The sequence below is a fragment of the Vidua chalybeata genome, chromosome 2 (genome assembly GCF_026979565.1).
Source record: "Vidua chalybeata isolate OUT-0048 chromosome 2, bVidCha1 merged haplotype, whole genome shotgun sequence".
Taxonomy (NCBI): domain Eukaryota; kingdom Metazoa; phylum Chordata; class Aves; order Passeriformes; family Viduidae; genus Vidua; species Vidua chalybeata.
Window position 1 is genome coordinate 78089911 of NC_071531.1, and position 27011 is coordinate 78116921.

General features: G+C 35.8%; 1 protein-coding gene across 5 annotated transcripts in view; it reads left to right on the forward strand.

Moving 5' to 3' along the window:
* Positions 1-27011, forward strand: part of PICALM (phosphatidylinositol binding clathrin assembly protein) — a 66265-nt gene that overhangs the window by 11039 nt on the left and 28215 nt on the right. For all 5 annotated transcript variants that reach the window (XM_053932719.1, XM_053932711.1, XM_053932689.1 and 2 more), the window contains exons 2-11: positions 14078-14220; positions 16370-16445; positions 17673-17775; positions 19998-20091; positions 20599-20710; positions 22071-22177; positions 23372-23413; positions 24123-24208; positions 25899-26022; positions 26359-26495. In XM_053932719.1, the coding sequence (XP_053788694.1) occupies positions 14078-14220; positions 16370-16445; positions 17673-17775; positions 19998-20091; positions 20599-20710; positions 22071-22177; positions 23372-23413; positions 24123-24208; positions 25899-26022; positions 26359-26495 (1024 nt within the window). The remainder of the gene's footprint in view (positions 1-14077; positions 14221-16369; positions 16446-17672; positions 17776-19997; positions 20092-20598; positions 20711-22070; positions 22178-23371; positions 23414-24122; positions 24209-25898; positions 26023-26358; positions 26496-27011) is intronic.

Sequence of the window (27011 nt, forward strand, 5' to 3'; positions counted from 1 at the left end):
TTTCATATAACACCAGGGAGTACAACATTTAGCCTATTTGATCTCTGAGATAGCAGCTCAAGTACCCAACTGTGTAAACCTGTGCTGGCCTATGTGATTTTCTGCCAGTCACTTTGTAGGAGAAGGATGATGTTTGATTTTCACTGAATGTTAAATATTTGAAGTTTGAGAATTTGCTGCTTTGATCATTCAAATAACTGAGATACTTTGTCAGGAGTTTATTTTTTTTTCTTTAAAAAAATTCATTATATTATATAATAGGCAAATAGTCTAAACTGATTTCCTCCTTGGTCTGTTAACTGAGATATGGTAAGGACTTTTTGCAGCAAGTGTAAAAAAAGTACACTTTGGGCAAGTGTTTATAATCTTGAGGGTTACTACTTTGAGGTTGACCAGCTTCTTCTATAGAAACTTCAAGAAACAAGTATTCCTCAGCAAACCGCCTTCATAAAATCTGTGTTTTGTTTGTCACTTATTAGCCCCATGATTCAATTGTCTTTGCCTTATTTTCCCCTCTTTTCAGGTTTTTCCACTTTTTTTGGGATGCTTAGGTCATTGTTTATAAGCCTTTAAGTTAGAGCTACTTTGAGACCTGTTAAGCTCTGTTTAGTCAGCTAAAAGAGTAAGTGATCATCTGACAGGACACTGCTGTATGTATTTCCTGAGAGACCCACAGAAAAGTAAGATATATAGATTATCCATACAAAATAGGAAATACTGCATAGCTGGATTGTAGTATGATGTGTGTGAAGATTATTCATAGTAAAAATCCGTTTTAAAGCTATCATCTGAGGAGGTTTTCTCCAGTACCTGGGCATTGTCCTATTTATAAGGAAAAGCATTTGTACTGTTTTGTAGTAAATAGTACTAATTTTGAAAATCTAAGTAATTTGGATTTCTTCTATTTATTTTATGCTAGAAAAGCATAATTTGCAGTAATTTTATATATTGGGCTTTTGATGCCTGTTTTATTAAAACAAATCCAAATGAGTAATTTTTGCATCTCTATGATGTTGGAAGAAGATGATGTAATAATCAAACCATTTTAGAATATGGCTTAAACCTTTTTGATCTTGGATGCAAAAATTTCCCATTTTTTTCCCCCCTTTATCAGGTTAATTTTGAAAATCTGTGTAAATACATGAGAAGCAATACAATGTGGAATGTTGGTTTTAACCCAGTATGCTACAGGGGCAAAAGAACCTGTAGTAGATGCTGACACACCTTTAGACTCCCTTGACAGCACAGCTGTTTTGTACAACATATTATATTGGACTCTTGACAAAAGGAAATCTATTTCCACACAATTACAAGTTTAGGTTTTCGTTGGGTTTTTTCCAGTAGTTAAGCAGGCAGCCCTGTTTTTTCCACTAGTTAACCAGAAGCTGTAGAGGGTGGTATCCACCAAGAAATGTCCTACCATGCATGAGATATACACATCTTCATTGGCAGTTTCAGCACTGATGGAGGAAGGCAGTTACAGAGGCATAACTCCTTTAACTTCAATACATGCTTCCTGACAGCTCCCAAAGGCATTCAGGAAAAATGTGCTATTCATGCTCAGAGTTAGGTTTTTGTCCAGAAGGAAATGTAATTTCCAAAATCTTGGTTTAAAATGGGAGAGAATGACACATATTCCAAACAACTTTGCCAGAGTAAGACCTTTGAGCTACTGAAATGAGAAAGTATTGAAGTAGGAAAACCTCGGGTCAGATGGCTTTGGTTTTTCTTATCTTTGGTTTTGTCGATTAAACTGTCTAATTAAAGATGCTGCACTGCTGTTCAGAGAGAAACGAACGTGAATTACATGCGTGCAATTAATTCCAAAGTAACAAAGGTCTTTGAAATTCTTTGGCTTGAAGATCTGTTCGGTGGAATGTGGTGGCAGGAGGTCAGGTTGGTGTTAACACTCACTGGTTTCAGCTGCACTGTGCTCTACTGTGATGGTACATCACTACTACAAAATTGCTTTGTGGTGTGTCTTTTAGAATAAAGGGTTGTAGAAGGTAAACATCTAAGAAGCACCTAAATTTCACTTGTGTGGATACTCTGTATCTTTAGAAGATACATATATTTAGATTCAGAAAGTGTGCTAGAAGTGTTTACTGCCAAAAAGGAGGGAGAAGGACTTTCCATATGGGTAGATAATGACAGGACAAGGGAAAATGGCTTTAAACTGACAGAGGGTGGGTTTAAATTGCATACTAGGAAGAAATTCTTTACTCAGAGAGGATGGTGAAGCACTGAAACACGTTGTCCAGGGAAGTTCTAAGATGTCCTATCCGTTCAAGTGTTCAAGGCCAGATTCAATGGAGCTTTCAGCAGCCTGAGTGGCATCTCTGCTGTGGTGGAGGTGTTGGTACTAGATGATCTTTAAGGTCCTTTCCAACATAAACCATTCTATGGTTCTGTGATAAGTACTTTGACAGTCTTTGGGTGTATTTTTTAACAGAAATCATCTGAAAGCCATACAACCAGGTGAGCTAAAGTTGAGATTAGGAGTTCCTTGCAGGATTGAGAAGGTTAGATGCTGAAGGGAACCCTAGTTACATTAAAGGCTTACCTTCTTGTAAGGTTAGAAGTTGCCTTGCTGCAGAACTACTGTAGAGTTGTGCTCATTGAGGATATTTTGTTCAGTGGTGTCTGCTATTAACAAAATGGTTTCCCTGTTCCAGTGGGCTGGGCTACGGTAATGTCATTGTATCACTGCTAGCAAGCTGCCAGGTAAGGCATTTGTTGGTACTATGCCTGCATCCAGGAGGTATCCAGAGCAATCTGCAAGGATTGGTTATGTGCTATTGGCAGTACAACAGCAGCTTGTACATGTTTCACGAGCCTTGTTTTAAAAACATGTCTGTTAGCACAACTTGTTTTTTATTGTATGGAGGTGCAATAGCTATAGAACATTTTTACAGGTTCTTTGGAGCAGAAAAAGAGGGCTATAAGTAGATACTATAACGAAAAATTTACTGTATGCAAAGGGAGATGGCTTGGGCACTGTTCCTGTAACATTCAGTGTGTATGTGGTGATGAAGAGACCTAAGGGTTAGTGTCTCTGGCATCACATACTGATCTATCAGCTATCTATAAACCATGTTATGTGCCTTTTCTATGCATCTTAAGGTGAAATCATAGGATAAACTCACTTGTATGCAGGCTGTTTGAAATACCTTCATGTTTTCAGCAGGATATAAAAGCAGTGTTAAAGCGATGCAATTTTCAAAGTAATTAGTCTTCATCAAAGTTAAAAAGTTCCACCTAGTGTAGTTCATCGTGTTTCCATTCACCCACTATGTGTGACCATTCACACTATAAATATTATATTGAATGCTTAAGTATTATTATAAATTATTATCATATTTAATATAGTAATTTCGTATTAGACACTAATATATTAAATATTGATTTCAATATCAAACCAATGGCTGTCATTCAAAATCAAAGCCTGCCCAACCACCTGTCCTAATGTATTCTTAAACAGCAGTGCTCATATAGAACGCTTAGGGTACGTAGCTGCTTTCTCGCTTGTCAGAACCTGAAATGGGGCACATCCTCAAGTGTTTGCAGCCATGCACTCTGGAAATACTGACAGTCTTGAATAAAGAACTATTCATAATTTTATTAATGAATGCATTGTGATTAGCATGTGATCAGTGAAAAAGAATATTGATTTTTTCCCTGGTTTAATTAGGCCAGTGGGTTAAATATTCAGATTGAATGGACAATTTATGCAGGAATTGTCATGGTAGTTGGCTGATAGATACAGACATTTTTCAGCTTTCCATCAAGAATCGTCTTTAGAATATGGTTCACAGGCTCATTGTTAAGCATGTTTATAAAGATAGGATCAAGGCTCTAAGTTTACTGATACTTTTCAGTGGGAATGGTGTGTGTGTAGGAGCTTATAATCATTTTGAACTAGATTTCATGATAAAATGCTTTTAAGGGGTATGTAGGAACTGAATGTAGAGCAAAACTATTCAGTAGTTTTGGCATGTCTTGCATATTTCTTAGTATTAGGGAGCTAAAACGATTGTTGATTTTTGGGGAAGAATTTAGTCTTAACAGTGGGTGGCAGCTGGGAAATTAATCCTTAGAAAGGTAACTAATGTATTTTAGATACTTCTGTATTGATTAGTATTTTAAGATTTTAAAGTACTCTCCTGTTGTAACAACTGATAGGTACAGGTAACAGCCATGGGTTTTAGTGTGTTTTTTCTTCGATTTTCAAATTCAGTGGACTCAGAGAGTGCTGCTTTGATACAGACTGCTTACATCACTTTACCCACAACTGGAGAATACTTAAAGTGGCGAATATGTCCATGTGTAGTTCTAATGATGTTTTTTGTTAGTAACTGTATGTTGGTACACACTGTGTATCAACAGAAAATTACATTGTCTTGGGAATGTGTGCAGCTGCTCTTCAGACCAAGATTAGAAGATGAAGTTACACTGATAAATTGGTGTAGTGCTCTATGAATGCTTGCAGAGGTCTAAACATGTAAGGAAGGTGTAAAACTTCAGTCTAGAAAGATTATCTGAATGTGCAGGAGCCGTACAAGAAGGTTTGGCTCACTTGATTTTCATTATAAACCACCAACATGAGAATGTAGGAAAGATGGGCATCCTTCCATATGTTTGTAGAAGTAATTTCCATTATCCAGCTGGGAAACTAACTATATATATAAATAAATATATACATTCATATATATGTATTTATCTGTGTGTGTATTTATATCTATAAATCAGTGAAACCGTAGAGAATTGAGAGAAGGTCAGATGAATTAAGGAGACTGAAAATTTAGGGAATGTTGAAAGAAAATTATTTTTTTTATTAAGCAAGTAAACAGTAGTTTTTCCCTTGTGTTGAAGTTTTTTATGGGGAGTATGGATATTCAGTCTCCACTGAGAAACACAAAGGGAATTTCTTTTTTAATCTGCACCAGAACATCAGACTTTGGAATATTAATGTAAGAAAACTTGGAACTGTAGAGATGTACAGTAACCACTGAAGGCCAAGGCAGACATCTTGGAAGAACAGAGGATGACTGTAATGGGGTAGTTGAGTAGCAGTCACTCACTGGTGCCAAAAGTGGAAGGACTTGTCCACTTCCCTTTTTCCTCTCATTCTTCTTACCTTTGCATGTCATCATCTCCTTTTCTTGTTGTGGCTTTCACCTGTTTTGGTCTTTTGTGAGCCATTTTTTATCTGGTAGGATAATGAAAAAACTATACTGTATCATCCCCATTATCCCACCCACCACCACTGAGGTCAGGGGGTTTTGTGTGGCTTTTTTCGTATTCTGAGAAGTTAGTATGGTTCAGAGAAGTGCACTAGGGATGACATAACATATGCAGTGGAAGTGTGTCAATGTTTGCAGGTAGAGACAGGAATGGGAGCACTCTGTTCTGTCATGAGTTGTCATGAAAACACATCCTGTGAGTTATATATCTTACGCATTTGTGTTGGTCTAAAATAATGAACTTCTGCCATGTGTTAAACTTGGATGAAGATCTAGGTGAGTTAAGCTATGGTTTGTGTTCAGCTTGAATGTATTTGAAAATGAGAATGTTATATTTACAATCTGTGGCTGGAGCTGTTGAGGCAATATTTAGCAGTGTTTCCATGTTAGTCTTTAAAATGTGGTGGAGGTACTTGGCAAGTTGAGACAAAAGCGATGTTCAAGTCTATCTTGAGAAATCAATTCTCCAAAAATAACATAGCCACATTTGTCATTTCCAATATTTGTAACTGGAGAAGTTTAAATAATCATTATGAATATTAAATGAAGTGTTAATGTGGCACTTTCCAGTATGTAGGAATTAAGATAAAGAAAAGGGAAAATTGTGTACATAATGGTTTGAGTTGTTCTTGCCTTATTTTAACTTCTTTTGCTGTTTCATTTACCAATGCTTTGTTTGTTGAGTTTTGGTAGACACTACTAATGTTTTTCAGAGAATTCTTCATTGAAACCAACTAATTTTTACTCTATTTTTTGCAGAAAATATATTAATTAGTTTTTGTAGTTCTCAAACACAAGTAGTAAATTACTCAAAGTGTTGCCATATGAGAAAAATGTAGAGTTAAAAGATACCTGAGGCAGTAATGCGGGGTTCACAGGGTTACTGATAGAGATTTAAAGTAATTTCTATGAATTCCAATTAGAAACAGTGGTTTAAGTAGGAGAGAGAACATGATAGTCTCATTTGAATTGGATGAAAAAGGCAAGATGTAGCTTGATGAAATGAAAATACAAACCTTTGGCTATAGAGCAAGTTAGTCAACATTATAATAAATTTTCTTTCTTCATTTTTTATCCTGCTTATCTAATCTAAATTAGATTAAATCTTAGTTCTTTTTAAACATGGAAAGCTCAGAATAGGATGAGACTTTTCAGATTTCTTTAACTCTTTCATAAATTGTTTCCTGAGTCAGTGCATGTAGCTGTTAAGATGCTGTTTCTATGCAGAGAAAGAATTCTCAGTGGGAATTTTTATTATTATTTCAAAACTGTGTGGTCCAGATTTCCTTGTCCACTTTCTCAAGGGGACTTTGTTGAAGTGAAGGGGCAATCTGATGTAGTAAACTACTTCTAGTAAAGTGGTTTGGTACAAATGGCTTTATTCAGAAAAGAAACAAATTTACATTTAGAACAAATAGTGTTTACGGCATATTTTATTTTAAACTGCAAATGTAAGTATTTTCTTTTAATTGGGAAAATACTGAAGTATTCACTCAGTTTTCAAATACATGCTTGTTATATAATATTCTTCAGATTAAATTCAGCATATTAAATGTCCTTTAGTGAGTGGCTCAGAATGAAATTTAACATCACTATGTTTCATTTGATCATTCCAGTATGTCACTTGGGGTATCCTTGTTTTTGCACAGGTTTAATTTTTTGTTGCCAAATATATTGTTTTGAGGAAGAAATCCATTTTTTTAAAATTACAATTTTACCTGTTTGCATTAATGTTCAGCATTATTCTGAGTATTATTTTTAGACAAATTGCTTGGTTCTATAATAAAAAGTACTTACTTACATCCAGGAACATTCTAATCCTATTTCCCATATTTAAATATGGACATCACTGGTAGAAGAAGTGGGAAATTATTTAGAAAGTTACCATATGCTTGCATTAAGTTATCTGCTTTTAAAATGTCAGTTGTAATGTGTAGAATCAGATCTGAATGTGTCAGGGTTTGCAGCTATCAGAACTGTTAATCTGTACAAGTAGATTTTAATGATAGATTTTACAGAAAACCTTTTTCTTTTGTTCTTATCTTTGTATTTCTGATTTCTTGAAGTTTTTTATAAGTGTCCTTTCATGGCACAGTTAAGTCCTCCAAGTATTTAAATATTAGAGAACATTGTCTATATATGTTCTAGAAATGTTTTCAAAGCACTTTGCTAGAATAAAATTGGTATGTGTTTGTGAAGTCATTTCAATTTTGTTAATTTTGTAACTGGATAAAATTAGAGCACACTCTTCACAGTCATTGTGTCAAGGTGAATAGAAAAAATAACTTCCATAATCCAAAATATCTGTTGTCATCTGTAGCCAGTTGAAAAACTCTGCTTGATACTTTTTATTGAAGTTTTGAAAATAAGGGACTACCTTGACTTGCCAATTATTCAAGGAAGGAAGATGATCTGTTATAGAAATTTGAAGAAAAAAAATACAACTGGGAAAAATATCTAATATACGGAGATTAGATATTTCTAATATTTTGTTACATTTCATGTGAACCACTCTGGTTAAAAAGACACTTCTAGTTCAGTAAACAACAAAATAAAAACAGACCATGAAAAGCTTTGTTGCTGCTAAATTCAGTTTCTAAATTCAGAAGGAAAGATGTGGCAGGTGTGTGTGCTTTCCTAGAATTTGTAACAGGACTATTTGAAATCTATGTGGCCATATGGATCATGAGCTCTTTAGGGGTAGGCAGGGGAATGTTGATCTTGAACCTATAAAATTTGTTTAGAAATAGTAAAAGCTTGCTGTAACTGTCTTCTCAAGAAGAAATCAAAAGAAGGAATTTTTTGTCAAGTGACTGACTTCTCAATGGCATAAAACTAGTCATTTTTCATATAATTAACCAATTTGATGTGAACTTGCTGACTTGTGATCGTTGAAATCTTTCACCAAATTCCTAAAGCAGCAGTGTTAACTGCTGCTACACAGTGTGTCATTGCATGGAAAATGGTCACATTGCTGCTTTTTCACCTATCCTTTGGAAACGTTTTAGCTGTTTAATGGACTTTTAGATTCAGCCATTTGCGTTTTGGTTAAGATTGCTTACCAAATGTGGGAGCAGCTCTGTTCCAGTGATCAAATATTTGTGTAGAACAAGAAGAAAATGAGACCCTAACATAGAGGAAACTGGTATAATTTGAAAATTATTATATGATTTGAAATCTAGGCAGCCAGAAAAGGAATTTAACTTGAGTATTGACAGTGCAGATAATAATTTCTTTTCCATTAGTATTTTATTTTTGTTTCAGCTTTTGGGTTGAGACACCAACATTTTCCCCACACATTTCCAAAAGTATGATAGAATGAAAGTCTGTCAGCTTTGAAGGTTTTGTCTTGTTGAGAAAATGGTCCCTTAGAGGAGAGCAAAATAGCCTTATATCAATAATTATTAAATCTTTTGCTCAAATCTAAAAATCATTTTTATGGCCTTAAGCAGATGCACACTCTTAAATAAAATTATCTTAAGGATAGGCACTGTCCTATGTTCTAACATTGTGAGTAGCCACAAGTGTTCTCTCGTGAGTAGAGTGTCAGTCACTAGCATGTTATCTCTTCAGTTTGAAAGGTACTAAATTAATTGTGTTCTGTTGAACTCCTCTATGTGGGCATAAGTTGTGTGAATCTTAATTCATGCAATAAATGGTTTATATTTCCTTTTGTATTTAAAAAAGAAACAAGTTTGCTGTGTTGACTTAAATTTTAAATTTACCAGCTGAGTAAATGAGATCTGATGAATATTGGCTTGTGCTTTGGATACACCAATATGTATTTAAATATTATTTTATTATTCTTGTATTTTTTAACTGAGGAATGTAATGTGTTTAGTTCTTGGCACTATGTGCCTACTCATGTTGGATGATCAATAGTTCAATTGCTTACTGAAAGGATACTGTCTCTCCCATTACATGTATATTTTTTAAAATGGCACAACTATCAATAACTTGCAGGATATAACCAATTACTTGCTTATTCTAGGTAGTGTCTGTGGTGTAAAAGATGAAGAAGCAATAGTTAACAAATAGATATCTGTCACAGTTGCTTGACCTATTTTGAAGTAACTGAGGTGTGGGGCATACTTTCTGGCCTGGAAGATCTTTCTCTTGCAAATACTTTCTGATCGATACTTACAAATAAAAATATTGTTCAAAATGAGAGATACAGGTAAACCATTGGAAATAATCAGGTACTGCATGTACATGAAGTATGTAAATCTGGCTTACGTTCAGTCTGCTTGTCAAGTTACCACAAATGACATGGTAAGCTGAAACTGTATCTGAAACTAAAACCATTAACAAAAGCTATTCTCAACCCAGTTCTTTATAATCTTACTGTGAATTAATATGAGTAAGATTCTGGGAAAAGAAATCATAAAGACTCATTCAGGATACCTTGTGGTTCTTTTTTTTTTGTGGGGAAGGAAACCAGTTTTTTATAATTTTGTCTTACCAAGCTTCCTGGTGCAGAACAAGGTGCTGCACAAGGAGTTAGGTCATAGGCACATGCTGAATGTACATGTATTCGCTGGGGTACTTTGGGACAGATGCCTTTGATGCTTTATTATCCAGCCTGACTTCCTCATGTTTGCCATGGGTCAAGACTAATGGGTTACTAATGGTTACCATGGGCTGGCTAATCCGCATCTACATGCCTAGGGTGGCGTAGACAGCATACTTTATTATCATAGCCTTGTAGTAACTGATTTGTGTAGGTGATTGCTGCTTCTTTCTTGTGTATGAATCTTCAATCCTGCTCTGCTTGTACTCAGCACCTTTATACTTCTTTGACCTGGTAACTATGAATAGCATAAGGCAATGAATCACTTGTTCTTTCCTGTAATGAAGGCTGAACGGTTGAAAGGCTATAGAGCTCTTGGTTGGGAGTTGCGAGTATATTATTTTTCTAAGCCTGAGTGTTGCACCGTATTGTACTGTATGCTTTGCAGTAGTTAACTCAAATAGGGTTAGGCAATATGCTTGCTTTGGTTGCAACAGGTGCAGTTGCAAATGTTCAAGTGTTGCTGAGATGTCTGTTGGCCAGAGCTTTGTTATGATTCCTTGCAAAACCCTTGCTTGGGTGGAAAAAGACCCAAACAGAATTGAATTATGTGAAAGTCACTTGGTGGTGAAAGCTTTAACTGTTACAACAAAAATAAAATCTAAACACTATTTAAAAACAAGCTACAAGTGTTTTCTTGGAAAATCTAGTTTTGCCTCTGAAACCTCTGCTGAAATTTGATACACGATTTAATGTAGGTAGGTAAATGGTGTTCTGAAAACATGTTTTGTTAATCACTTTAAAAAGTCAAAGGTTTTTGATCTTTAGGAATACCTTTTGGACTACTCTTTCCGACTTCAACTTACTTTGTAAGTCACTTCTCTGTTTTTGCCTGCCTCCATTCTCTCTTTCTGTAGATGTTGCATAGATTTGTAAATTGCTTTAGATTGGAAGGGATCTCAGGTTTTGTAATGAACCCCAGCTTTTAAACCATGCTGAACATAAACAGATCTGACTGTTTACAGGCTCTGCTACCTGACCATTTCCTTTTGCTTCTCATCCTTTTTCTTGAACCTCCAAGAGATACCTGATTGAAGGTTGTCTTTATATTCCCCCTCTCTGCCTCCAGCCTTCTGTTTTGCTGGTGGAATAAACCCACCTCCTTCAACCACTTCTTGAGCATCTTGTTCTTCTACACCCTGGGCACCCTGGTAGCCTTTCCCTTCGCAATCCCCAGCCACATCCATGGATATGACAGTGCATTTGTTGCTGTCTAAGCTTCCCTCATGTAAGTCTTCCAGCCTCTGCAAGCTTAAGATTCTTGTTGCTAATTGCTACCTTCTTTGAAACAAGGAATGACATTTGTTATCTAACACCTTTATGCTGTGTGTCTCATACTGTGAAAGTTTTAACAGATTTTAGAATTGCAGAATTCCATGATTTTAGGTGGTTTGTTTCCAAGGAGAGTTTCTTTTTCTGCTGTGAGGTATTCTGGGCCTTAATGCAGAAGGTCAACACATAAAGTGATTTTCCTTTCTGTAGTATTGATGGGAGTAAGTATTCAATCTTTCTCCTTGACTCCCATGACAAGTTGATCAATGAAACTCTTTCACCAAGGGTTATCCTTTGTTTTCTTGATTATTTTGTTTGTTTCTATTTTTGCTCTGAGATGAAAGCTGTTCCCCTTAGTGCTGTACTCTTTGCTTATACACCTGCCTGTGATATTGCTCATAGCATTTCCAGTAAGTAGCAGTCTAGAGATATGTTGCTTTGGGGCACTTAGGCTTCCAAACACATAGCTAGTATTTTCATAGGTGGGTGTGAGACAATTTGTGTTAAGTGTAGGATGTGAAAATAACGATATATTTGTTCCTCTCCTTTAATGAAGGGTGTTTGTGGGAATAGGATAAATAACACTGTATATGCAGTGTGGGATGTAGTGCAGGAGTGTGGGATGAAGGATACCATCTTCTGCTGTCTGTACTATGCTGCTTATAGTATAGTTAGCACAAAAATTACCATTCTAATTTGGGTGTAACTGTGCAAATATTTCTTACCCCTTTAGCATTGCTCATGAAAATACTTTCAAAAGAAATTTCAGAGATGTAACTTTTCTGAGATGTATATGGTGTAGATACTTTGAGGTATTAATACATACCAGATTGTTGTGCATCTGTTTGATCAGCATTTTGGAGAGAGAAAAATTTCATGTTTTACTAAATTTAGTTTATAGTAACTGTAGTATTGTAGTGACTCCCTTGTTTGCATTTGCAAATTTACTTCCACTGAAGGCTGGAGTTGCCTCTGTACTTCTCTTCTTGCCAAGGTTCTCTCTCAGCTGGTCACTGGTTCCTCATAATGTGCTTGCACTCTCTCCCTCTGCCGGTCCCCGCCCCCCCCCTCATCCTCCCCCCCAAGTTCATTCATATGCTTTTCACAGAAACACTCATCAGTCCTGTGAGGGGTGATTTTCTGAGGGTTACAGAGCCTGTGTTCTTTTATACACTGCAATAGATATTGATTTCAAAGTTCAGTGGCATTTCAGAAAACATTTCTCCCAGCACAAAATATCATCTACACTGGATATTTGTTTGGGGTGGGGGTTTTTAAAAATATTTTTAGATAGTGAACTTTCAAGTGCCACCTCTTCTTTTGTATTTTTTATTACTGTTGATCTGTTGGCAAATGTTGCATTTAAGAATAGAAATTCTCACTTTCTAATATGCACTTGCACCTCTTATGCCAAAACATATGACTTGACATCCAGTGATGTGTGTACCTTTGTATTTAATGTATGTTCCTGCCAGATAGCTTTGCACAAAACTGCTTATGTTATTATTTAGGAGGGAAGACCTGAAGGTGAAGAAGCTGCAGGGCTTGATTTTGATGATCCAGTTCAGAGCACGTCTCTTGCTGAGTAATATCCTGGCATTGTCTTAACAGCTCCAAATCATCATCCTGTAATAGATAACCGTGACTTAAAAATGAGGTCATGAATGCCTATAGTCATCACAATTTTACTTGTAGATAAAAGAATGTTTATCTCTCCATCTCATTACATTTATGAATGTGGAAATCATTTCCTGCTCGCTTCCTTTAAAACATGTAAATAGCAGCTTTTTTCAGTTCTCACCATATTAGTTCAGGGTATGTGGTAGCCATGCTTACCTGCTGCTCTGGCTGAAGGAAGGTCCTGTTCTTTAAGCAGTCCTTCAAGGTGGTTGATTGTTCATAGGAAGATACAAAACTATTTTCAAAAGTGAAATGTTTGCCTTCAGATTAAATGGGTGTTTCCAGTATGCCTTAGTAGTCTTTAGACAGGAAGGCATAGGACATTCTGCAGTCTTGATTTTTATTGAGCTACAGCCCTTGGCAGGACTGTCAGTTTGAGTAAAAATTGCTGGTTTGTTTTTGGTGTGGTAATAGTAGAAAAATTTCATGACTACTATGTTGCATTAAGCTTCATATTAAATAATAACTGGCTGTATTATCTTGTAGTTGTTTCTGTTGTATTTGTCAAAATAGTGTCGTGATCTTAAGTCATCCCTTCCTTCATTGGCCTTTGGAAATAAGTTATTGGATGATGATACATTGTTCTGTTGGTTGCACTGAAAGTATAGCTCCCTATGTTTACATAGGCGGGATAGAAGTCCAGGCTGAACAGAGGTTGGAAAGCTTTGTTTTGGTTAGCCAAACCTCAGGTGTTGTGCTCCTTAACCATCTTTTTGGTTAATGATCCAAATTTGTTTGAACTAAATTAATCTGTCAGCTTCTGGCATTGTTGCTAGAGGCTCCTTTTTCCACTCAGCATTTTCTCTGCCCTTTTGAAGGTGTTGATTGCATTGTATCAAGACTAAGTAGTATTTGAATCTTATATTACTCACTTTGAACCAGTGTCGGAAAGTATTTACGGATCCATTAAGAGGCCAGAAATCTGAGATTACAGTTAATTCTAGTCATAATCTTCCAGTAAAACTTAATTAAATGGTACCATGTAACAATTATTTTGCTATTTAATGCTTTAGGTGTTTGAAAGCTCAGAGTTGTTAGTCAGAGGTAGTGTAAGTCATTCTGGTACTTCTGTTCCAGGGCCTTCTAAGGCAGCTGCAAAAACTGAATCTTGGCAGTGAGCAGAGCTAGCTTTTTATCATTAAGTTCTGATAGACCAGAGCCATGCTGCTTTTCAATATTTATTTTTCTGGAAAGTCACTCAGTTTTCGTCAAAAATATTACTACATAAAATGAATGTACTGATTTTTTTGGGAAGCATTATTGATCTTCCTTCACAGAACTGATAATAACAGCAGAAATTTTTGTATTGCAGATTTAATCCAGTGCACGAATGAGATGAACGTGAACATCCCACAACTGGCGGATAGTTTATTTGAAAGAACTACCAACAGTAGCTGGGTAGTGGTCTTCAAATCTCTTATCACAACCCATCATCTAATGGTGTATGGAAATGAGGTAATACAAAAATGATGTATTATTTTGAGAACAGTTGCAGTCCCTCATTACTGTAAATGTCACCTAAATGCTTCCACTAATTCTTTTTGTAAGACAGTCTTTGGGTTTGCCTTTTTGGATCTTACTCTGAATGAACATAGGTTTCATTTTCTGTTTGTCTCTGTTTCTACTTCAAAGTTTGCAATTCTAGAGTAAAAAGTAAATGTCCCAAATGCTGAGGGTCCTTTTTTCCTGTGTTCATATTCTAATGATGAAAGAAAAAAAACCCAAGAAAAATTAACTGGCATGGGATTCTACAGGCTGAAAATTGAAGCATGTTTGCCTTCATGCTGTAGCTAACCCTCTGGTCTTTTCTCCTAGATAACTTGATTCTAAATTGATTTCTACCATCGCAACCTAATCTTTTATAATGAAAACAAATGTGTGCCTGTGAGTTGGCTTTGAGGGTCACCCTAGGACAGGGTGAAATAACACCAAACTGTTAGCAGTTGAACAGTTTAACAAACATAACCCCAAGTTACACAAAAAGGAAAAAACTTGTTTTGTCTCACAATTTTAATTCCTATGGGGCCTTATTGTTTGAAATACCAAGCCAAGCATAGCAGCATCTTGAATGTTTTGCCTTTAAAAAGAAGAAAAAAATATATTTCTAAGGCTTTCTTAGAAAATGTTTGTAAACATTCCTTTTTACTGCAGAATAAGGTAAGCTATATGAACTTTGGAATTGAGATACTTTTAGCAAATTACCAAAATCGTTAATTTCAGGTTGCATTCAGAGGAACTGCTTCCTCTGACTGACTTGTGTGGGTTGGAGGGAGAGGTTAAGTTTTTAAACATACACAGGTTTCACTTGCAGGTTATTGCTGGTCTGGATGAAAACCTATTCTGTGAAGCTAACTAAGCCACAAGAGGGCAAACTTCTGCTGTTGGCTTGCAGCTTAAACTTTTTCATTGGGATAATTGACACTTTTCAAAACACCTTGCACTTTGAGTCATATGACTTTTAAACTGATAACAAAATATTTCATAGCAATTAAATGTATTTCATGAGACCACTGTCTAAAATACTTTCCATTAAGAACAGAATTTACAAACTATTTTTTCTTGTCAAATATATTACAGAAGTATTGATGATAAGATTGCTGCTCAAGATGAAATTTTTCACAGTTGGAAATAGTACTTGAACAATGAGAGTGCAAACTGACTATAGCACCATTTAGATTGCAAGGGACCTTTAAGATCAAGTCCAGCTGCTAACCCAACACTGCCAAGCCCACCACTAACCCATATCCCCAAATGCCACATCTGTGTGTCTTTTAAATACTTCCAGAGATGGTGCCTCCAACTTTGGCTTAATTCCTCTATAACTAGGTACTGAGTGCCTTTACTCTTCTCCAGTCTTTTTTCTATGTAACCTATGTATGCTAATGAAAGTAATGAAGTAGTACATGTTAGACTAATCAACACTGTTGTTGTCCTTTGTTAAAATGTTTCTTGCAACTGAATGATTGGCTTATTTTTGTAGCAGCTCTGTACAATTTTTTCCCTATTAAATTGTGTCAACAATCTGAAATGTGTCTTTAGAAGATGAAAATAGCATCATTCACCTTATGAAACATAATTTGTAATTAAGTATAATTAGAAGTATTGTGATAGAGTGTTAATGCTTTATATGAATTGTTATGTTTGATATTTGATTTATATGCAAACTAACATTTACATTACCTATTTTCATATTTAAGCTAAGTACCATTACAATTGTATGCTGAGCAAAGATGACTTGGCTAATTAGTAATATTAAATCAGTTTTTATAAAATTGAAGTCAGTGAAACAACTATGAACATGTAAAATGAGAATGTATTTGAATGGATTTTTTCAGAGTTCCATATTCTGGCTTAAAATAAACTCCGACTGAATGAGGCCTTCATACAAAATGCTACTTGGATTTTTTCACAGATTTATGCATCAAAAATAACTAGCTTACTTTGATAGCTTAGCTGGTTTTGTAATAGTTTCCAGATTTGAAGTCAATCTTAAGGCATAAAAGCTGAATTTTGTAACCTGAATAAAAAGTTTCTAGTATTGTTACTGCAATTCCTTCTCCTTGGTAACACAGTAAAAGTACTCAATTTTTTCTCTTTCATCTAGCGTTTTATCCAGTATCTGGCGTCCAGAAACACATTGTTTAACTTGAGCAATTTCCTAGACAAAAGTGGATTGCAAGGTAAGGTATCTTTTATTCATTCAAAGTTAGTAATGTGCTGAGAACAGCAAGGACAACTTGGTTACTCTAACGAACCTTGTCATTTAGGAAGTAACTTTCCTGTCCATTTTATCCAAGACTGCATTTCTTAAATGAAATGCTGTAATGGTGTGGCGGGAGCGGTCTGCTGGAGGACCATGTTGCATCTTTTCTAACAGACATACTTAAAGGCTTCTGACTTCCTTAGATATACAGGTCTCAGTATTCCTCTTATTTCTACAGAGATAGACCTCTCCAAGTGAGGCAATTTTGATTATTAATTTTTTAAAAGTGCATCATATGTACATATATAATGTCAGTGAGACAAGAACTGTATCTAAAAAAAATTAAAATTACTTTTTTGGGAAACTGATCAAAGACCATTCCATTTGTCTTTGAGACTAATTCAGTGGGCAAATACATGTTTCTCTGATTCAGATTTTTCAACTGAAATAGTCTTCCAAATTGTTATGCTGCAGTTCAGTGCAGTTCTGACCATACCTGTAGCTAGCATTGTTTTTTCTCCTCAGGTGGTTCCTAACTTTGTCTTCTGCTTCTTATATACTTCTGATCTTTGCCACAAGTGTACTAGAACAGGCAGCCAAAGTGGTTACCTGAGGACAGAAACTTTCTGAGTTATAACCAAGGCTCTACCAAATTGTCTTTTTTTTGAGTTTTGATTTCTATGGTCTCAGCATAGACTATGAACAGATCTTCTTAGTCTGTACCCCTAGATTGACAGTTATCAAAATATTTCCTATCACTGCTATCTTAACAGAGAAAAATTTCTGTCATATTGTGGTGTTTCCATCAAAGCCTTTTTTTTCTATTCAGTTGCAAATGAGACAACTTGTTGCGGAGCTGATATGAATGCTTTTGTGAATGCATAATTTTATTTTTTGATAGTAATTTGTATTGTAGTATAAAAGGACTTGCATAAAAATTACTTCTTTTTGCTTGTGGAAGTGATTTCCTTAGGAAGTGAAGTGTAAACTTGTACATAGTTGAGGTTCTCTAGATATTTGTGGTATTGTCTGTTTGATTTACATGGTGAATACAATAATGTACGCAGTTATTTTCAGCTTATATTTTTTCACAATTTTGCATAGTCATTGGAGCTGTCTTGTGCTAATATTTTGCACTTTATTTTGAATAACATTTTTGTTCTTTGATTAGGTAAGTAATAAATCCCTGAAACTTATTTTTTAGGTTATGACATGTCAACGTTTATCAGGCGGTATAGCAGGTATTTGAATGAAAAGGCAGTTTCCTATAGACAAGTGGCTTTTGACTTCACAAAAGTAAAAAGAGGGTAAGGACTGCATTTTGTTCTACTGATCTTGAGGTTTTGTCGTATGTCCTGTAATTCTAGTGAAAAATACTGACATTAGCTCAGGCTTAATACAGACAATAATGACTCCTTTTCCCTTTTGAATATCTCCCATGACACACAAAGGCCCAACTGCCCGATAATGTATATTGCAAAAAATTTTTTACTTCAGTTGTTATATTTTTTTCATCTTTAAACATTAACAGTTTAATATAAAGGAATGAAAGATGGTATACATGTAAGTCTATATAAAAAAAGTAGAAGTTTGAACAAATCTTTCACAATAGATTATATACTTTGCCTTTTAGGTAATATAGAGGACCATGCAATTTATTTGTCCTTGTAGCTCTGGAAGGTTTAAATGACTGGTGAAACACCTTGCAGCCCTTCCTGGTGTTTCTCTGTTCTTGTCACAAAATATCTGTTTGATGTTTACTACCTTTGTGAAGGTAGTATAAATTTGTACTTATAATAGTACATTGCAGCAGATGCTGTCCTGAGTTGGTTGACAGGAATTCAGATTTTCCCTGGAAAGTGTGCTCATTTAAGAGAAGTGAGTTATTTTGAGACTAGGTACCTGTTTACATGTAAAATAACACAGTGCAGAGCACCAGTAGTTTGGTAAGTTACATGTTATAGTGAATGATGGAATTAATCTGGAGCTCTTCTTTGGGAAGGCTGGAGAGAAGGTACCAATCACAGTTGAGTCTTTCCATCTTTGTCCATTATCTTTTTATATGGTGCTTTTTAAGGTTTAAAAGCATAATACTAGTTTTACATTCAGGTGTCTTATATCATCCAAATAGGTGAATTTATATTGAAACAAAAAACTTAATGCACAGAAATCTGAATGTAATACTGTTGAATGAATTAATTGTAGTAATGGGCTGTCTAATGGTATTTTTCATTAATGTTGTAAAGGCATTTGGAGTGGGCCTCAGAACACTGTCCAAATCCCCTCTGCCTCCTTGCTAAGACTGTAAGAGTCCATTTTGGCTTGAAGTGTGATGGTAAAGTAAAAGGAGCATGCCTGGGCTCCTTTTGCTCATTCTGCCTTTAGAGTTGCTTGGATTGCCAACAACAAAAAACAGTATTTTCCACACCTAAGACTTATGTGTGGTAAGGCAGCTAAAACTGCTCTAGAGAGATACTCAATTGTTTTATCAGGTGTTTTAGGTCTAATGAGGTGAATTATTTAGCCTGCACCATGTGCCTGGAGGTCCTTCTGTGAGCCAATAGGAATAACTCTTCTGATGGCAGCAATTGTGCCTTTTGTTCTGAAGGCAAAATCTGCCTTTTCTACTCCATTTTTCTCAAGGCCCTCACACCCATGCTCTGCCCCATTCAGTTTCTTGCATTTGCTGTTTGCTGTTAGCAATTATACAGCACAAGTAGAGAGCTGGAAGCAGCATGGTCCCCACTGCTTTCCAACCTGGAGAACAGCCACAAACTCTTCTGTGAAGATGCACTATGAGATTTGCACTTGCAGGAAGCATTTGGTTTGCTCTGTGCATGCTGATGAACAGCAAGGCTGTCTGATTTGTCTTACAGAAAGCAGTTTCATGTCGCTGAGGGGATTTAGTCTCTTCTTTAGCTGTTGCTTTTCTTGGATATTTCTGGTATTCATTTGATGGGTCTTTCAAATGTGCAGCCAATCTTAAGCTATTCAATCTGAGCAATTAATAAACAACCAAATATTGGTGGTCAGCCATTAAAAGGAAATTTCCTGTAGTCTCTAGAATCTTTCTGAAAAAGCTTGAAAAACATACTGTTGCATTTTTAAATTCTTTCTTACCTCTTAAAGTTGAAAAGAATCCAAACTGACACAAAATAATTGGAAAAAGAATACATTAAAAATTGCTTTAAAAATAATCTTTGGAGTTTTTTCTTTGTTACCTGATGCATTGTAGCTCTCCTATATTTCTAAACACTATCAGTTTCATTTTCTCTGAGTAAAAAATTTATCTTGGAGTAATATTTTGCTCAAATAAGTTGTCTTTCTGCACTGCAGTTATTGCAGTTATTACAGTTATTATTATATTGGCTAGACACCATTCCTAAACACCACAAGGATGGCTTTCTATGGCAAAGACTTAAATGGTTTCTCTGATGACCTGATATATTTTCAGTTGTTTCTTACTAACAATTGCCTTCAAAATTCATGTGAAGAATTTTCGTTTTTTTTTTTTTTTTTCTCACAACAGGGCTGATGGAGTGATGAGAACAATGAGCACAGAAAAACTCTTAAAAACTGTACCAATTATACAAAATCAAATGGATGCACTTCTTGACTTTAATGTAAGTTTAGCAGCACATACATTTCTAACATACAGTCAACTTGTTGTACAAACACATATAATAGGTCAATTAAATGTCTTTCAGTTGGTTCCATGTTATCGGCACAGCTTAAAGAGCACAAATCATTTTGTTCATTGGTATGCCCCCAAGAAATCAGAAAAAATGGATGCAGTGCTCACTGGAGAGAATGCTTTGTGCTGAATTGCTGTGTTTTTATTGTATACCTTATGTAAGAATTGCTTGTTTGTTGAAAAGCTGGTTATTTATGCCCTCTGTCTTTTAGTTATGTCAGTTAACATTAGCATTGTTTAACAAAAATGTCTGCCAAAATTACTTGATTTAATTCTGTGGTGAGAGAAACTGTTGGTTAGTTATGGTGCTACTTTCTGCTAACAGCCAGTGAGATGACTGGAGGGCCTGTCTTGAGATAGTGTGCTGAAGTTTAACTAGAAGTTTTCCAGTAAGAGATCAATCCAGTTCAATTAACTTTTTCTCTGATCTTCCTAGGTTAATAGCAATGAACTTACAAATGGTGTAATTAATGCTGCCTTCATGCTCCTCTTCAAAGATGCCATTAGACTGTTCGCGGCATATAATGAAGGGATTATTAACCTCTTGGGTAAATACAGCTGCTTTCTGCAATGCTCAGCTCTGGGGGGGAGCTCAGTGAATGATTCACAAGGGCTGCTCTCGTGAGAAACTGAAACAGTCTTACTGTAAAACATCAAAATTTTACTATTATTTCCAGTGTTTGTCTGTGCAGTTGCATTTGACATTGCTTTGTACCCAGGGATAGGTAAAATCTGAAAGCAAAGTCCATCCAAGATTTTATTAATCTAATTTTTTTTCTTGCACTGCTTTGTTCGGGATTTTTGTGTACATTGGTTTTGGGTTTGTTCGTTTTTTATTTTGTCTTATTGAACTGCATGGCAAACCTGAATTATAATATTGATGTTGGTTGGGGGATTTTCTTAAGAAAGAGTTTGTGGTTTGTAGTAAAGGAATCAGTTATTGTCAGTTGCAAGTCTGCAGTCACAACATCAGTGATTGCTTGGCTATTGAAACTTCAATGTTGCTTTGTTTCCATGATTGGTTGTTTTATATTCCTAGAGCATATCTTATATATTAAGGAGAATTAAAAATTCAAGGTTAAGGCCCTTTCAGTTGCACATACTGAAGATAAAGGGGAGCATAAATTTAGGAAATAATCAAGTTGAAAGTAATCTGTTGGCTTACTTGATTTTCTTGTATGCTGTGATTGGATGAAGCTACCTGATTGCTCTCATTATCCAGTGCTTGCAAAATGAAAAGTAAAATCCAGAATAAGTCAGTAAGGGACCATCTGAAGTCAATCAGTCTTCGAGTGTGACGCCCCTGTCAGCTTCCTTTCCCTTGGTAATGCTCTTGCTTTCAACTTATGCTTTGAGTGAAGCTCAATAAAAAAGACACAGGCCTTGAAAGGGCTTTTCAGAAGAGGAGTGGGACCTCTTGCTTGCAGCGCTGGTGTTTTCTAATCAGTTGTACTTCACTGCACCAGACCATAGTAAGAGGCATCAGCTTGTCAGAGAAGATCAAAATCTTGCCTGATATCTGGCCACTAGAATAGAGTAGATATTTGACTGCCAGGTGTAAGACTGCCTTTGTTTGTTTGTTTGTTTGTTTGTTCTTCTTCCCAAAAGATGAGTTTACATTTCTTTGAGTGACCTATTCTTAAACTTGATTGTCCTCTTCAAGGTGGTTATGTTTTTGTGGTATCTAACACCTGCAAGATAAGGTGTAATTGCATGCATGGAACCAGTAGCTCAGATTTGACAGAGCTTTTGTCATTTGGTGCAAGTTAGGCATAGTGACTTCTGCAGTTATCATAATAACAGATCTGCAGGAAATTTTCTGTTCGTCTTGGTTTATATGCTTTTACTTTGCATATCCTTTGCAAATCTTGATTTCTTACTTAATGTAAATATTCTTACTGTTTCTAGAAAAATACTTTGATATGAAAAAGAACCAATGCAAAGAAGGCCTTGATATATATAAGAAGTTCCTCACTAGAATGACACGGATCTCAGAGTTCCTTAAAGTTGCAGAGGTAAACTTAAGTCAGTCAACTTAGCTGTTTATTTGAAACAGCTTGTAAAGTGCTTATTTTATCATAAAACAGGTGCTTCTTCCTTTCTGCTTATTTGCTGTTCTCTCAAGGGTTGTGTTGCTCATCTCTACCCAGGTGATTAGTTCATTTGAGGACTGTATTGGAAAACCTGATTATGGAGTGCTTATTGGTTTATCTTTTACTTGAGGAGAGTGTATTAATGTGAATTTTAAAATTTCTTTGGTTATGGAATACTTGTGAGCTTTCTTTGAAGAATAAACTTGCTTTAAACAAACAAAGGAACTTCATGGTGATCTGCTTTCTATGATTCTAGCTGTATTCCAGTTTGAAACCCACAATTCTACCTGAAGTTTTAGATGAAGTAACAGCTTCAGAAATAAGTAACTAAGACAAACAGATGAACATGGGATTTCTTCAAGATACCTTGCTGTATGTTTACTCATAGAGGGAAAAGCAATTACCTTGGAAAATGTTTAGTTTTTGGTTTTTTTTAAAAAATATACTTAGTCTGTTGCCTTCTTGTTTCTAGAGCACTGCTAAATTGATGTCCTAATGTTATAGAATTCCTCAGTTGAGGTGTGCTCCTCTTCTTGTTTTTATTTCCTTAGTATTTTTCATCTCTCTTAACAAAAAAATAAGCCTTCAAGCTTGGCTTGCTGTCTGTCCTGACAGTGTCTCTGTCAGAGATACTGTCTTCAGCCGATAAGACCATTAATTGAAGTGGAGAGTATTGATCTTTCTGTTGTAATAGTATATGTCCTGCTGCAAACATCCTAAATTTCATCTGCATTTTAGAAAAATGTTGCTTTACAAAACTTCATTGATGCTTTGTTTCATCAGATATATCCTGTGTATCAGTAGGTCTGAGAGTTTGCCACGTAAATTGTGAGATAGGCAAATTTCTTCAGGTTCTGAAACACTGTGTTCTTACTCTCTTGTTTCTAAGGTTCTCTCTGTTAAAATATCTGTGTAACACACCTACTTCAATTTGTATACATTTAACAAGAATTTATTACAACCAACCATTAGGGAGTACAGACTTGGGAAATTTAAAATTTATGTTGAACAGGTTTGTGTTTTTTGCATTACTTCATGTTAATGTTGTTTACTTTCTGAGCATCTCTGCCTTCAACAAAAGCAAACAAGTTCTAAAGCTCATTTGTTTTATTACAGCAAGTTGGAATTGACAGAGGAGACATACCAGATCTCTCACAGGTAGGTAAACCTATTATGTGTCTGCCAGTGCATTTATGTGTATTTTTAGGGTTGCATGATCAGAAAAACCTGCCTTTATGGTACTCACTTAGGCATTATTGTATACATTGTAACCAAGTTATCTCAAAGTTCGTGATCAAACCCAAGCCCTGTCAGAGCTTGGCTTTTATATTCAGTGATCCTGGTGTAAAATATTTATAACATTTCTGTCATTCTCTAATTGAATTTTAAGATAACCTTATTTCCATCATGCTTGAAGACGCAGTTTAGATCTGTGAGGTCATGTAATGAAAGTCTTACATGATACTACAAAGCTGTGGTTTTTAGCAGCTTTGCTTTTGACTATATGCCTATTGAAGTTCATGTGAAAGCTTGCAGAGCATGCACAGAGAAATTACTTTAGGTACAGTTTCCTTCTTAGTGTCTCTTAAAATACTGACTGCTTCTGATTATCTGCTTGCTGTTTCCTAGCTGTTAATTTTAACATTTCTTGACTTATTTCAGTCTTTGTGGATAAATCATTGTGATGGAATAATGTAGTGAGTAGAATACATCACCCTATACTTGAAGTCTTTAAATACATCCATACATGCCAGGAGGGGGTATAAGTATTCAGAGCTGTTGTACCAGTTGCCCTACAGTTGCATTCTCTGAAAATATTTTAACTATTGGTTTCTTCAAATGTATTCCCCAATGTCTCTCTTTGTAGGCACCGAGTAGCCTTCTTGATGCTTTGGAACAACATTTAGCTTCTCTAGAGGGGAAGAAAATCAAAGATTCCACAGCTGCAAGCAGGTGCTTATATCTTTGTCCTTTTGGACAATTGTCAAATTGAGTGTTAAATCAGTTTTATTTCAATTTCATTGTAAACTAAGATTTGAGGAGTGTAGGAATGTGCCCCCTGTTGACAGAGTAAAAAAGTTACCCTTTGTCTCCTTAAAAAGGACAAAAGCCCAGAAGTTTTTCTCCTCAATTTGGTTAACAGATACCTCATAGGACCTTGGAGACTTCACCTCAAACTTAAGGGTAGCTAATTGGACAGGAGCCAAAAAGTCCTGCCTAAGCAATTCACTAGAAAAAAAAAAAAAAAGAGATAAAAGAAGTAAATCACTTTTGTGAAGTGTTTTAGCAGGAGCAAGAACCACTTGCCCTGGCTCAGTTTTTCTCTGTAAAGAGCTTTTTTATTTTGCCTTTTATTAAAACTTTTTTGTTTCCAACACTTTCACAGGAGCCATCCTGCTACTTTTATGCCACCTGAAGTAGCTGAGCTATCTAGGGTATAATACTTGTCTATGAGGGCTTCTAAGACCTGGCTCGAATAGACGAAGTATTAGAGGAGGCTTCCTTAAAGGCATTGTTGTTTGAGCAATGATGGATTGGCAAGTTGTCCCATCTTAAAACAGTTTCTTCCAGGTCAACAGGAATAGAATCGAAGGACCTGTAAGGGCCTCCTCTAGCATCTCTACTTAGACTTTTAGCATTTGATCTTGAGCTTCTGAAGAGAAACTTAAGTTTCTTTCACGTACTGCCTGCAAATGTTCATTTTATACTAATAATTGGACTTCTGCAAGGTATGCAACATGAATAAATACATGTCCTTAGACTTTTACATCTCAGCTTTAACCCCTGTTTTGTCAAAAGCAAGGAAATCATTCCAGGAAGTCCTTACATTAAGAATGAGTTTTGAAAGTAATTGGAAGTGAAAGCCATAATGCATATAGTATAAGGCATTAAATTATTGTGAGTGCTTTCCAAAACACAACAGGCAGTATAGAGAAGTCCCCTCTACATGACAAATTTCATTGTTTAAATTTAACAAAGCATAATCTTGGGGGTAAGACTTGTAACATTAAATAGCATTTCTTTATTGCGTGTTCAAAAACTGAGGCAGTAATATTTTATGAGTTCATTACAGCAGTGACTATTAGGACACTATTTTGGTAGGGCACTACTTTTTAGAATATTTGCTTTCTTTTGTAAGATTACTCTGTTAAAAGTTAAGTATTTGTTTTAAATCTTTCTGCGTACTGTTAAACATGATGATAAATTACAAATTTCCTTTGCAATATATTAGAAGCATTGGTAGTTTGTTCACTAAGCCTGTTAAATTAACAACAATTTGAAATGGAGCCCAGATGATTGCAGATTGCTGTGTGCCTACAAATAATGTCATTTTAGGTAAACAGGAAAACAGCAAAGGCTTCAAATGTGAATTTTGTGATGCATTTTGGAGGGGAAGCATTTAAGGTGGAAAATCCAAAAGCCAGTAGAGCAGACAGCAGGATTTCTGTGCATTTTAATTTTGCATTTCACATGATGTATCTTATTTAAACTTCTCACTTGTACAATGTAAGATCTAGCCAAATGTTACAAATCCACCTTCTCTCAGGAGGGGACTGGGTGGATACGAGCGACATGTTCTTCAGATGCTGCTATCACGTGTTCTGTGTTAACAGCCAGCTTTTCTCCTGTCCAATTACTTCAGGGCTACCACCCTTTCCAATGCAGTCTCTTCCCTTGCAAGCACTGGCCTGTCCCTCACAAAAGTGGATGAAAGGGAAAAACAAGCTGCATTAGAGGAAGAACAGGCTCTCTTAAAAGCTTTAAAGGTAAGCATACAGAATTTTTAATTGAAAATGCTTTTCCTGTGTTCTTGTTGATAGCTTATTAGTATTCTTAAAGAAGCAAAGGGGGAAACAGAGTTATTAACACTGAACAGGTACTGTTGGCAAAGTACTGGAAGTAGAATTGTGTGTACTTAGATGGTACAGCTTGTGGAGGGTTTGCTAAAAAAGTTTTCTGAAGCATTTGTGGCACCACTGACTCTTGTAATTATAAGTGGCTAACACTAGTGTGTGGAATAATTCTTTAGTTCTGCTTTATTTACCTCCGATGTCATACACACAAATGTTCAGATTTCTTATACTAGCTCACTTTCCCAACAGGAGCAACGTCTAAAAGAACTTGCAAAGAAGCCTCATACCTCTTTAACCACGGCAGCTTCTCCTGTGTCAACTGCAGCAGGAAGTATAATGACTACACCAGCCATTGATATTTTTTCTACCCCTAGCTCCTCTAACAGGTATGCTGAATCCTCCACTGGGAGATGTGCTGCAGCAAGGGTTTCCTCTTAACTTCTGCCACAGAGTGCATATTGCACAAGATTGGTTGGGTGTAGAGTACATTTGCAATGTGATAAGAAATTATAGTGAAGCTGATGGGAAAATAGCCTATTGCAATAAATAACATAAAACTGTTCTTGTCTGTTTGCAGAAGTTTCTGGTATAAACTGACTGCTGATAGCCCTTGTAGCTGTTATTAGTCTGTAAGCCAGACCATTGGAACTGTAAAACACACATGCTTTGTCATCAAAGAACTTTACAAGTAAATTTGAGAAAAGTCAAGTAAAAATTCTGTTGAGAAGTCATAAAGAAAATGCATTTCTAAGTCTTTAAAGGTAGAGTGGCAAATATTCTGGCTAGTTTTTCAGAAAAAGAAAAGCCTGAAACAGGGTTTGAAATGAGAGGCAGGTTTTCCAGTCTTGTGTTGTATCTGGAACATTTCTGCAAGGACCTGCAAAGAAAGCGCAAGAGTACTC